This window comes from Vipera ursinii (genome assembly GCF_947247035.1).
Source record: "Vipera ursinii genome assembly, chromosome: 5".
NCBI lineage: Eukaryota > Metazoa > Chordata > Lepidosauria > Squamata > Viperidae > Vipera > Vipera ursinii.
The window spans coordinates 26,825,582-26,836,846 of NC_139518.1; the positions used below are offsets into that span (position 1 = coordinate 26,825,582).

At 36.5% G+C, this 11,265-nt stretch overlaps 1 protein-coding gene across 1 annotated transcript; it reads right to left on the reverse strand.

The window, feature by feature from the left end:
- Nucleotides 1–3,527: 3,527 nt before the first annotated feature.
- AGTR1 (angiotensin II receptor type 1) lies at nt 3,528–4,620 on the reverse strand (the record flags this gene model as incomplete). Its single annotated transcript, XM_083363542.1, has 1 exon — nt 3,528–4,620. The coding sequence occupies one exon, from the start codon at nt 4,618–4,620 to the stop codon at nt 3,532–3,534; it is 1,089 nt and encodes a 362-aa protein (XP_083219668.1). The 3' UTR covers nt 3,528–3,531.
- Nucleotides 4,621–11,265: the final 6,645 nt, after the last annotated feature.

Here is an 11,265-nt window from a genome sequence, read left to right on the forward strand (position 1 = left end):
TGTAAGGATACTAAGGTGTTCTTCTCTTTGATACTTGGAGACAGATCTGGTTCTCTGCTTTATCATGAGTCCGTTTTATTGGGATGCTAAAAAAATGACATTTGCTTCTTTTAAGAAATAGCATTGGCTAGCTCTGGACTTAGTGATCTGTAATAACACAAATGTGGGAACAATTATGATATTTTGAAATACTAATATATATGAATTTTATTTTTCACAGCTTTCATAAGATATAGAATCTATATTACATACACACACACGTGTGTGTGTGTGTGTGGTTACTTATGCTATGCATATGAACATTAGCTACAACATACTGAGCCAACAAAGGAAACTACAAGCATTAACAATTTGTTTGCTTTTGATATTAGATGTATCAAACATGAAACTAAATTTCAGATACAATGAACATTTTTGTATGTGCAAGGATGAAACTATTAAAAGAAATTTAAATCCATAGATAATTCACAAATATTTTAAACAGACTTCTAATATCAGTGTTTTCAAATATATACTATTGTGGAATCACTAACAAAATATCATAAAAAATACATTTTGTTTTGCATGTTTTCTGTACCACCAACTGATTGCTACCTTTCTGCAAGTTAATCCATTCTGTGCATGTTTACATTTTATACTAAATATCCAAGAAATTACTTTACATTCATGATGGGAGGAAATGAGTAGAATAAAGTACTGTTATTTATAAATAGAAATAAATATAATTTCATTTACAAATTTAGCAAGCCAACATTTAAAAATAATTCCGCCAGCAGAAAAAAAGTGTTTTTTAATAGATGTGGCAATAACTGAAAATAAAAAGAATTGATGTATGTTTTCTGTTTAAACAGAGAGCAATGTGATCTGTTTTCAAGATGATGCTTTGAAATAAAGATGACAATAAAAGTAAATGCATAATTTTATGTTGATCCTTTAAGAAACAAATGCAGATGTTCAGTTGCAATTATAAAGGAAAACTGCACTCACATTTGAAGTTCACTACCTTTTCCATGTGATCGAAGACTTAAATAAAATTTTGTCTCAGCTTATGAAATAGTTCTACTTTTATTGATGCATGCATGCATGCTACTTTCCTTTAGACTTTCCAGTAGAACATCTGGACATTATATTCTATCTTTTCTCTATGTAATTTGAGTCATTCATGTTTGGGGAATCTTTTTCTATGTAATTTGAGTCCTTCATGTTTGGGGAATCTTTATGCAAGACAATGCTTTGGACAACAGAAATCTCCTTTTCTATTTATATCTTAATGACTTATGGCAGTGTGATGCATCTTTCTCTTAAATATATTGCTAAGCTATACTCTTAATAGTTCCAGTCAACATCACCAATAGTGAAGAATTGGTACTGTAACAGGTGAAGGAACACAATGTTTTGCTTAAAGGCATTAAAGTAATGCTTTAATTAAAGGTCTTCCACCCACAGAAATGTTAATAGAGATAAAGGATCCTTCTACTATCTTCAAAGCAGATGTTATCAGAATACATATTTTTCTTAAAGGAAAGTTGTAATATACTATTATAGCCATGTTAAACAAGTAATCCATATCCTTTGACTGTTTGGCAATGCAGGATTGACCACCTGGAGACTAAGACAGCCAGTTTTACATAGCCTTAGAAGCATCGATCCAATGTTCTGTTAAAAAGACAGAGATAAGTCCAGCAGTGGGTATGATGATTAATCTCTGTCTTCTTTGCTTGCAGTTATTTGACCATTATCTGATACAGAATTAAAATACTGGATATAAATCCTCAATATGATCAAGGGTACTTTTCATTAATGTAAAATTATAGCTGCATGATTTTCTTTGCACAAAATAAGTGTTTTACAGATTTAAAGTATGCAAAAAGTATACACAGGAATATAGTGATTAGGAGCTCTGGAGATTGATAACAGATGCTAAAAGAATATAGACAGTACAGGTGCTTAGTCTGCAATTAGAAAATAAATCCATCTGATTTTAATACCTACTGATCCTACCAGAGGTTCTACACCAGGGTGTCAAACTGCTGGCCTGCAGGCCAGATGCATCATAGCAAAACCGCGCCCACCCTATTGCCAGCAATGGGGAAAAAAGTCATGTGATGTTGCGAGTTTGACACCCGTTCTATACTAACAATACCTCTTTCTTTTTATTGCTGACATAGCTCTAGACTCTGAATATTCTTTTGGTTTAGTTTTTGTATACTTTAATGGGTCTTGTTTATATATTAATTAATATAGTATGTCTATTTGTGTACACACATGTGTCTATGTCCACAGGGATGGTGGATGAGTGACATTTTGGCATCACCCCATATTTGGTTGGCTCTACTGTAGTGGTTGTCAAACTTGGCAACTTTAAGATATGTGAGTCAACCTCCCTGAATTCCCAAATGAACATTTACCACATGCAAATTTGAGTATCTGTGAGATATTTTCTGTGTATCAAGTTGCCCTGTAACTCCACTCTCCCTGGAATCTAAGTATCTAGAAGCTACAGCTGGTGAAAAATGTGATGGCACTGGTAGTTATATGAACCCCAAGACTGATACATGTTGAACTTCTGCTCTGCAAGCTGTATTGGTTGCCAGTTTGCTTCTGAATTCAGTTAAGTCAAGATGCAGGTTATGACCTATAAAGTGTCTCCCAGGTACATTGCACTGAGCTGATAGTACAGCAGTCATTATAGTTGTAATCTGAAGCATCTAGAAGATACCATTATAGAAAAGGCTGTATTATCAAAACTTTTCTGTATTAACGCCCATTTTGAAAGGAACTGTACTAAATAAACAATAGCAGTAATGTAGTAATTTCTGAAAGGCAATTAAAATTGTGTGAAACTAAACAGAAATTTTCCAGATATATTTTGCCAAAAACTCATAGAGAGGGAAATAACTTCAGAATGAAGCTTTTGTTCAACTACATTTAGAAACAGTGCTATATTCTGAATGTGATACTTTAGTTGTATATGTGGCAAGTGTTAATTGAACATGGAAAAATATTTTATCTAAATATGGATTCATTCTATATTGCATTACAATTTTACTCTTATTTCAAAACTTTATGGTATTACTGATATGCATGAGTTCGGTTCTGTACTTTTCAGGCTCTGAAGAAGATGGGTGTATGTAATTCGATGTAGTACAGGGAGGATTTGATTATAGTTAAGCAGGGAGTTCTTTCACTTTCTTGAAATACACCTTTCCTTTCTTTTCCTTTCCTTTCCCTTTCCTTTCAGGACTCTGAAACAAGTGTTCTATAAAACACCTATGTATAAGGGAACACAAGATAATTTCAGAGATTTTTCTACATGTAGATGGATTAGATGTTCTACCACACATTATCTCCCACCAAGCTCTGACACTGGAAGGCATGATGCCTGCATTCTTTATTTAAGATGTTCCTCTTCATAACTTGAAGGTAGGCCCCAGTTTTCATAAGGATGAAGTATTTCAGATGGTCCAACCCTGCAGAAGAGGAGTAGTGTCACTTTGAGCAACTAACAGCAAAAAATGTGCTGCCATATTATCACTCAACAACCAGAGATCCTTTTTTTCTGGAAGTACGGATTAAATCTTCTGAGGGTCGATAAGAAAGAGAAGTCATCTTTGTCGACAAACTGGAATGCCTGACATTTGGAGGGATATATTTGAGTAGCTGAAGGAAATATTTTCTAAAGTTTTTTCCCCAAAAGCCATAAAAGACAGGATTCAGGCAGTTGTTAAAGTAAGCTAAGCAGATTGTGAAGGGCATAGCTGTATCCACAATATCTTCAACATCACAGCTCTTAATCACATCAAGCTGAATCAGCACATCTATAAAAGTAAATATTTGATGAGGAATCCAAGAAAAAAAGAAAAAAAGAACTATTGCAACAATCAACTTGAAGATGTCATCACCTCTGCCGTTATTCTTCTGAAACTGGTAAGCCTTTTTCAGAGTTTTCCAGATTAATATGTAGCTTATTAAAATGATCACAAAAGGAATTAAGAAGCCCAGAATATTTTTAGATAGGCCTAATCCAATGTTCATAGTTATGGGATTGGTTGAATTCCTGCGTGTGCCATACCAAAAAGCACATACTGTGATGTTTTCATTTTCAAGGACGTATGCGCGGCGGTGAATCCCAACAGGCAAGCTGGCAAGGACTGCCAGTAGCCAGATAATGATGCAAGTTACCCGGGCAACAAGCATTGTGCGTCGAAGGCGGGCCTTCATGGGATGCACTATTGTTAAGTAACGATCTACACTGAGGCATGTCAAGAGAAAGACGCTGGCATACATATTGAAGGTTGCTGCAACTGAAGCAATCTTACACAAGCAGTTGCCAAAAGGCCAATGGTATTTCATGGCTGTTGTAGCTGCCCATAATGGTAGAGTTACTAGGAAACACAGATCCGCCAGAGCTAAATTAAGCAGAAATACACTGGCCACAGTTTTCAGTTTCATGTAGAAGTAAATGATAATCACAACCAAGCTGTTTCCAAATATACCAATGATGAAGATGATGCTGTAAACAGTCGGAACCATAACAAAAATGTAGCTGTGTCTTCCCAAGGAGGGACAGTCAATAGGATTCTTTTTATCAGGGTCTTCTGCAGAGATATTTAGATTCATTGTGATCAGTTTTGCTAGAGGCTGTATGGGAAATTGATACCAACAACACCTGAGAAGGGAAAATTAAAAGGTTATTATTCTTGTTTTCTGGTTCAATGTATTAAAAGCACTCATGTGACAGCTCCTTAACACTATTTTAAACTACTATAATACATCAGGTCCCTTTGATGGGTTAGATAATTTATCCAGTAGTTTGGTCTCCTCTGACATGTAAGCTGTCATTGGGCAGAGACCATATTAAACTAGCTGAGTGTGCCCAATGATATCCCTGAAGTAACACTTTTGCTTAGTATTACATTGTATTTTATGGTTGCTTCCCATTCATCCATTTGTTGATATAACAAATTAAATAGCATACAGACATAAGCTTTGGACTGAACTCTGTGACCTAATAGTTTAAATATTCCTTGAATTTAGGTATAACCAGTGTTTTTTTAGGACTTCACTAGAACAAAAGATGACCTTGTAATCTTGACACATTACAGCACTGTAAATAAATGAGATCTTGCTCTTTCCCCAGTGTTCTGTTATCAATGCAAAAACTAAATATAGTTCAACTGCTAGATTCCAAATACCTTAGAGTTCTGTATCCGTTACATTAGGAATAGATTTAATAAGCATTGAATAAGTTTCTCTGGCTGATCTTGGAATACCAAGACAAAGAACACAATTAAATGTGCATTCTAATGACTCTTTAAAGGCATTGTCTAAGATCACAGAGGTTTAGCAGACATTAAGAAAAAATTCAGGAACTTTTATTGTTTATCTGAATTGATGTAGATGCCTTGAAATTTAGGCAATTTTGATATGATTAGGAAGTATCCTGCCGCTGGTTTCTGAAGTTGAAGCATACTGGGATGATTTAATAGGTAGTGATGAAAAGGATACCATTTTTGTGGCTTTTGTGATCAACTGTGCAAGAAAGAGAGTTTAACTAAAATATTTTCAGTAAAGTAAATCTTAAGTCATCTTTGCTTCTTTGTCCATGTTCTAGTAGTCTGCAAACAAACAGTCACTATATGAAACAGAATAAATAAAATCCATTTAATAAAATGTAATCCTTTGAACGTAGCATGTCATAAGCTAGCTTTCCCCAAATACATACACATCTTGTTCTATATGTTTTAAACTACTTACATAGAGAAAATAGGAAATGTTATTTCATTTACATTTTACAATTGCTTTTCTGAGTGAGCTCTAAAGTGCCTGAGCCTTCAGCTCAACATGATGTTCTTAAAATATTTTTACTACAACTCCCAATGCTTGTAGAACACAACTCTTATGGCACTCAGTTGTGATTCACAATATGTGCAGAACATTAAGTTGCTCTCAGTAATTTATACTGTTTGCTATTGTTTGTTGTTTAAGAATTTTCATTTGACATCATGGAGTCCTAAAAAGTAACACCTGTATAAATTTCTCATGATAAGGTAACAGTGAGACATATTATCTTATCTGTCTGACCTTGGCAGTTATTTATTTGGCATTTTTCATATCTTTCAGATACAACAGCCCAGTACCTAAGTTGTATATAGGAACCTCTGCTAAATCCGAATTGGATTTTTGTACCAAAAGAGAACTAATGTTTTGAAAGAAATTTGTTGCTCTGAAATTCACAGCAATAGCACTAGTATAGAAAATTGAAAAACAAGTACTGTACAAAGCATAACAATTAATCAATATATATTATTGCTAGACTAGAAAATCAAGATGTCAGCTAAAGCAGATAGATGGCACATGACAGTTCTGAAAATACTTTTGTTTTTCACTAAGTTATTACTTTTCCTTGCTAAATATAATGAAAATTACAATGCTCCCACTTTTGAAACAGCAATATCTACTTAACATCCATTTAATTTGCCTACGACCAATCAGGAAAAAAAAGTTAAACCCCCAAATATTGTATGAAATATGTTTAAAAGTAAAGAATTTCACATTATTATAAATGATTCTTTGCTCTATTTAGAATGTCACTTGTGGCAGATTATTTAACAGCATTGATTTTAGCTAATCAAAATACAATTGGGATTAAACCTGGCTCAAGTAAAGCAATCAGTTGAGATACTATTTTCATTAGAACATGCATTGTAAAAATTTGTTACCTTTTTTATTTTTTACTTGCTTTAAAAAGGCAATAATACATTTTGGCCTTGACCTTTTTGTTTTACCCCTCTGTTTGGTAAATCACAATGTGATTAATTATTATCAGGAATTCAATGTGAAGAACCTTGCAAAGCTGAATATTTAATTAACCTAAAGAAATTAAGAAAAGACACTTAGTTTATTTGTGCCTTCTTTGAAAAGAGTTCATATTATGCTGCCATTTTGCTGATTGCCTGTAACAGATATCATTTTTTTAAAAAGAGACAGGAATTATTCAAATCTTCCTTCCTTCCTTCCTTCCTTCCTTCCTTCCTTCCTTCCTTCCTTCCTTCCTTCCTTCCTTCCTTCCTTTGAAACAATAGTACATGAAAAGAACAAATGTGTGTATTGGAATGAACAGTGCCAGAAATCATTAATACCGTAAATCCCAGTAAGATCATGCTTGTCATTATCCACCTCTGTATACTCAAACAGTGATGCTTGACAAAGTAGCATTCTTGACTGCGAGGAGTTTTCATTTGCATTGAAGTGAATGCATGGAGAAACTCTTTGCAATGCTTCCAGCTCAGTGTAGGAAGATGTTTTGCCAATGTCAGGGCAGTGATCAGGTGCCAGGCAATTGTTTCTTTTGGATCCAGAGACAATAAGCACACCAGTGAATAAAGGGGCTTTAAGCTTTTTTGTTAGCTCAGCCAAACAGAGTTAAAAAGCAAAACACAACAAGCAAGATGGTACCCAAATCTCCTACAAGCTGCCAGCAGGTCCTTAATGCTACCTGAGATACCTTGAGGGTAGCCAGTTTCCACAGCCCCAGTTTTCACCTTGGTCTGTGCAGAAGCTCCCAACAACAACAACCCCAAGGTTTTTATTAAAACCTGGCTGATTTCATGGCCCTTCTATTGTCAGGAGATCGCAAGACCTGACAGTTACAGTACTGGCTGGCACATAACTCTGGGATGAGAATTGAAAGTCTAAGACAGTGATGGTGAACCTTTTAGAGATCCGAGTGCCCCAAAACCACCCTGCTGCCCCCACCTGTGCCCACTCTGCCCCCACTCCACCCAGCTGCAGGTCCACCCATCACCTCCATGGCCCACCGCAGATTGCCCAGGTGGCCCAGCAGTGCCATGGTGGCCATGCCCTCCGCCCGCACCCTGCAGCATCATCTGTGTGCAATGGGGCACAAGGGCAGAGTCTTATCTCTGTTGCCTGGCTGCCATGTCCTTGATTGGGCTGCTCCGTGTGGGCCGTGTCCGGGAGTAACTCTCCTCCAGGGGGGCTGCTGGTGAAGAGGGAGCTGCTGGGGGCAGCGGGGCTGGGGCGACGGTGCGTGTGCCCACAGACAGGGCTCTGAGTGCCACCTCTGGCACGCATGCCATAGGTTCACCACCACTGGTCTAAGACTTTCACAGCGAAAAAACTTTGAAGCTACATGATTATCCTCCCCTCCCCATTTTCTTCATTCAGTAAAAATCCAAGCAGGCTAATGCAAAATGAAGGAGAAATCAAAATAAATCACTAAACTCCTCAAAACTAAGAATGCTCTTCTGCACTGCTACTACAGAAGATCACGAGTTACCTAGTTAAGGTAATGAAATGTCTGCAAGAAAACAAGCAAGCTCAGAGAGCACCAAAGACCCCTCAAGATCACAAGTGTTACAATGACCTTGGTGCTCCCTAGAGATTGCTGATCGATAGCTTAATGGTATAAGGCAGTGTTTCTTGATATTCTAGTTGGGAATTTCTGGGAGTTGAACTTATAGTTGCTAAGTTGAGAAACACTGGTGTAAGACGCAGACTTCTATAGAGAAGGTTCTCTGTATCTATCACCAGGCAGAGGGAGGAAGAAGAACCCTTGTCTGAAATTCAGGGACAACAGAGTTTGAGAAGCCAATGGTAGGAATCAGTTTGAATTCATTCTATGCATAAGGAACACTATGTTTTAAACATAGTTCATCATTGAGCAAGCCATTGTGGTCTGAATATCACATATGAGCAACAAAACATAGTTTGCACGCCACAATGGCTGAGTTTACATGTCCTACTTAGCCAAACCAAATAAACCATATATATGACTTTGGAGGTCGGTCAGCATAAGGAAGCTTCCCATATCATGTTCAGATATTATACATGAAATGTCATGTATATACCATAAAATGTCTACTTTTTAAGCTGGATAAATATTGTGACAAGCATCACAATTATAACTGCCAAATTGCTGTTTCTGTACTATTGCAACTTGCATAAGTTATTGTGGCAGATTTTTTTCCATTAATGTCAGCGGGAAGCTTGGCAGCAGTGCGAGATTGTGGACTGACCTCCCTAACACTGAGAGGTAAAAGTAGTCTTTGTGAATAGGCCCTCATTCAAGGGGCATCAAATGTGATGATCACTGAGGGCTCAATCTTTCATCAAATTATATGGAGAGCTGCTAATCCCTGTTGTATGTAACTGTCCTGGCTGACCTTTTATTTTCTTTTTTAATTGTGATGATTATAATAAGTCACTGATGAGAATGTGCTGTTGCTTCATACTGTTCCACCAGCTATTATTTAGCACTATGCTCATTTCCTATGTTGGATGATCATACCTTCTAATTAAACTGCCTGAGATAACGGAGAAGGATGCTGGGCCTCTCTACAAGGTAAACAGCACTTTGCTGAAATGAAAAACAAGATGAGATACTGGTGGCTGCAGCTTCCTGTGACAAGTTCATTAACAGCAATCATATAAGCAAGGATTGTAAGCCAGATTTCAAGGAAAAATAATTTTTCAGCATTTGCTTTCCAACAAGGGCCTTCTTGACAGTAAGTGGATATGTTCTGTAAAAAGGTCACCTGAACATCTTATTTGAAGGATTATTTCATTGCCAAATCTCTAAATATTTGTTCTTGTGCAAATTGAACAAAAGTATAGCATCCATATATCTATATCTATATCTACACACACACACACACACACACACACACACACAGAGGCATACAAATTGATCCTTTTGGACACAAAATAATTCTCATGTATGATTTATATTCTTCTATTTACAACTTCCTTAAGAGGAATAGAAAATATCTGGGAATATAACCTTAAGCAAAATAAACCTGGAGATAAAAAAAGTCAGTCAGCACTTTCTTTCCAGCAAGTTCTTGCACAATTTTGTTAAGATTATGAAGCTTCTCAGTTCTGCAATTAATTCATAGCTTTTTAGGTTTATCCATGTCATCAGGAGAGAAAACCGGATTCACCGTAGTGGCTTTTTGTTGGATTTCAGCAGAAATTCAGTTCTAGTTAGCTACAGAATATTGCAATATTATTATGTGCAGGTGTAATTTCTGATTGGCCAGCATTATTTGTAAAAGAAAGGTGAATAACAATAATCAAACAGAATATGAATAGTTTTCTGTTCCTTTATCACCTCGCATATGGGATCAAAATTTAGATTTTGGTGCAATTAAGTCCAATCATTACTTCCAGAGTAAATGATCACTCTGAAATGAATTTGGCTCAACGTTAGTTTGGAACAATATAATTTATTATAAACATACTTTTAAGTCTTCACTTTAACCAATAATTTGCTCTTTCATCCATTTTTCATGGTACCCAATTTAACTGTTTTAATTTTAAAGGAGGGGGGGGGAGATTCTAATTCTTTACTAGGTTATCTTTCTCTGTGAGTAGCAGCATTAAACCAGAATCAAAGTTTTTCTTTTATCAATTATTTATTCATTTGATTTCTTCCCACCACAGTCAACACAGTTAATACAGTTTATTTTCCCATCATTTTTGAGCCTAGTTTTATCCAATAAACAGTTACCAAGTAGTTTAGAACAAGACTGTGATGTGCATGATAATTAACTATAAAATTTATGCTTTTTAGTTTAGAAATTTGAATTTTGGGAGTCCTTCAATAGGGTTATATAAATCTCCGAAGAGGTTGTTTTTTATTGTTGATATCCACAAAGTAGGGTGCTATTTCTAAAGGCCAAAATATAGGGACTGCCTGTTAGGTGTGAAAGACCAGGACCACATATGAAATTCCAATTAAACTGATGTATTATTACTCATGCATGCATAGGAATCTACCAGTAGTGGGATTCAAATATGTGAACAATTGGTTCTCTGGGTGGATGCCGCTTCTGGAAGTCCATGGGCCTGGGCAACAAAAAATTAGCTACCAGTTCTGCCAAACTGGTGTGAACCGGCTGAATCCCACTACCGGAATCTACTCAACTATAGGTTAGCACAATTTCGGTGCTAGATAAGGTCAACAGAATTCAGGAGGGGTTGGACTTTGTTTATGGCTATGTTGCAATTCTAAGCTGATTCCTCTTTTGACTCCACTCCCCAGGTTCTGCCACTCCTTCTTCTACACCAGGGGTGTTAAACTGCCAGCCCACAGGCCGGTTTCATCATACCGAAGCTGTGCCCATCCCACTGCCGGCAATGCAAAAAGAGTTGTGATATGTCGCTACACGTCATGTGACATGGCCAGTTTGACACCCGTGTTCTACACTGCCCCAGTTCACTGAGACTTCTAAGAGTAGC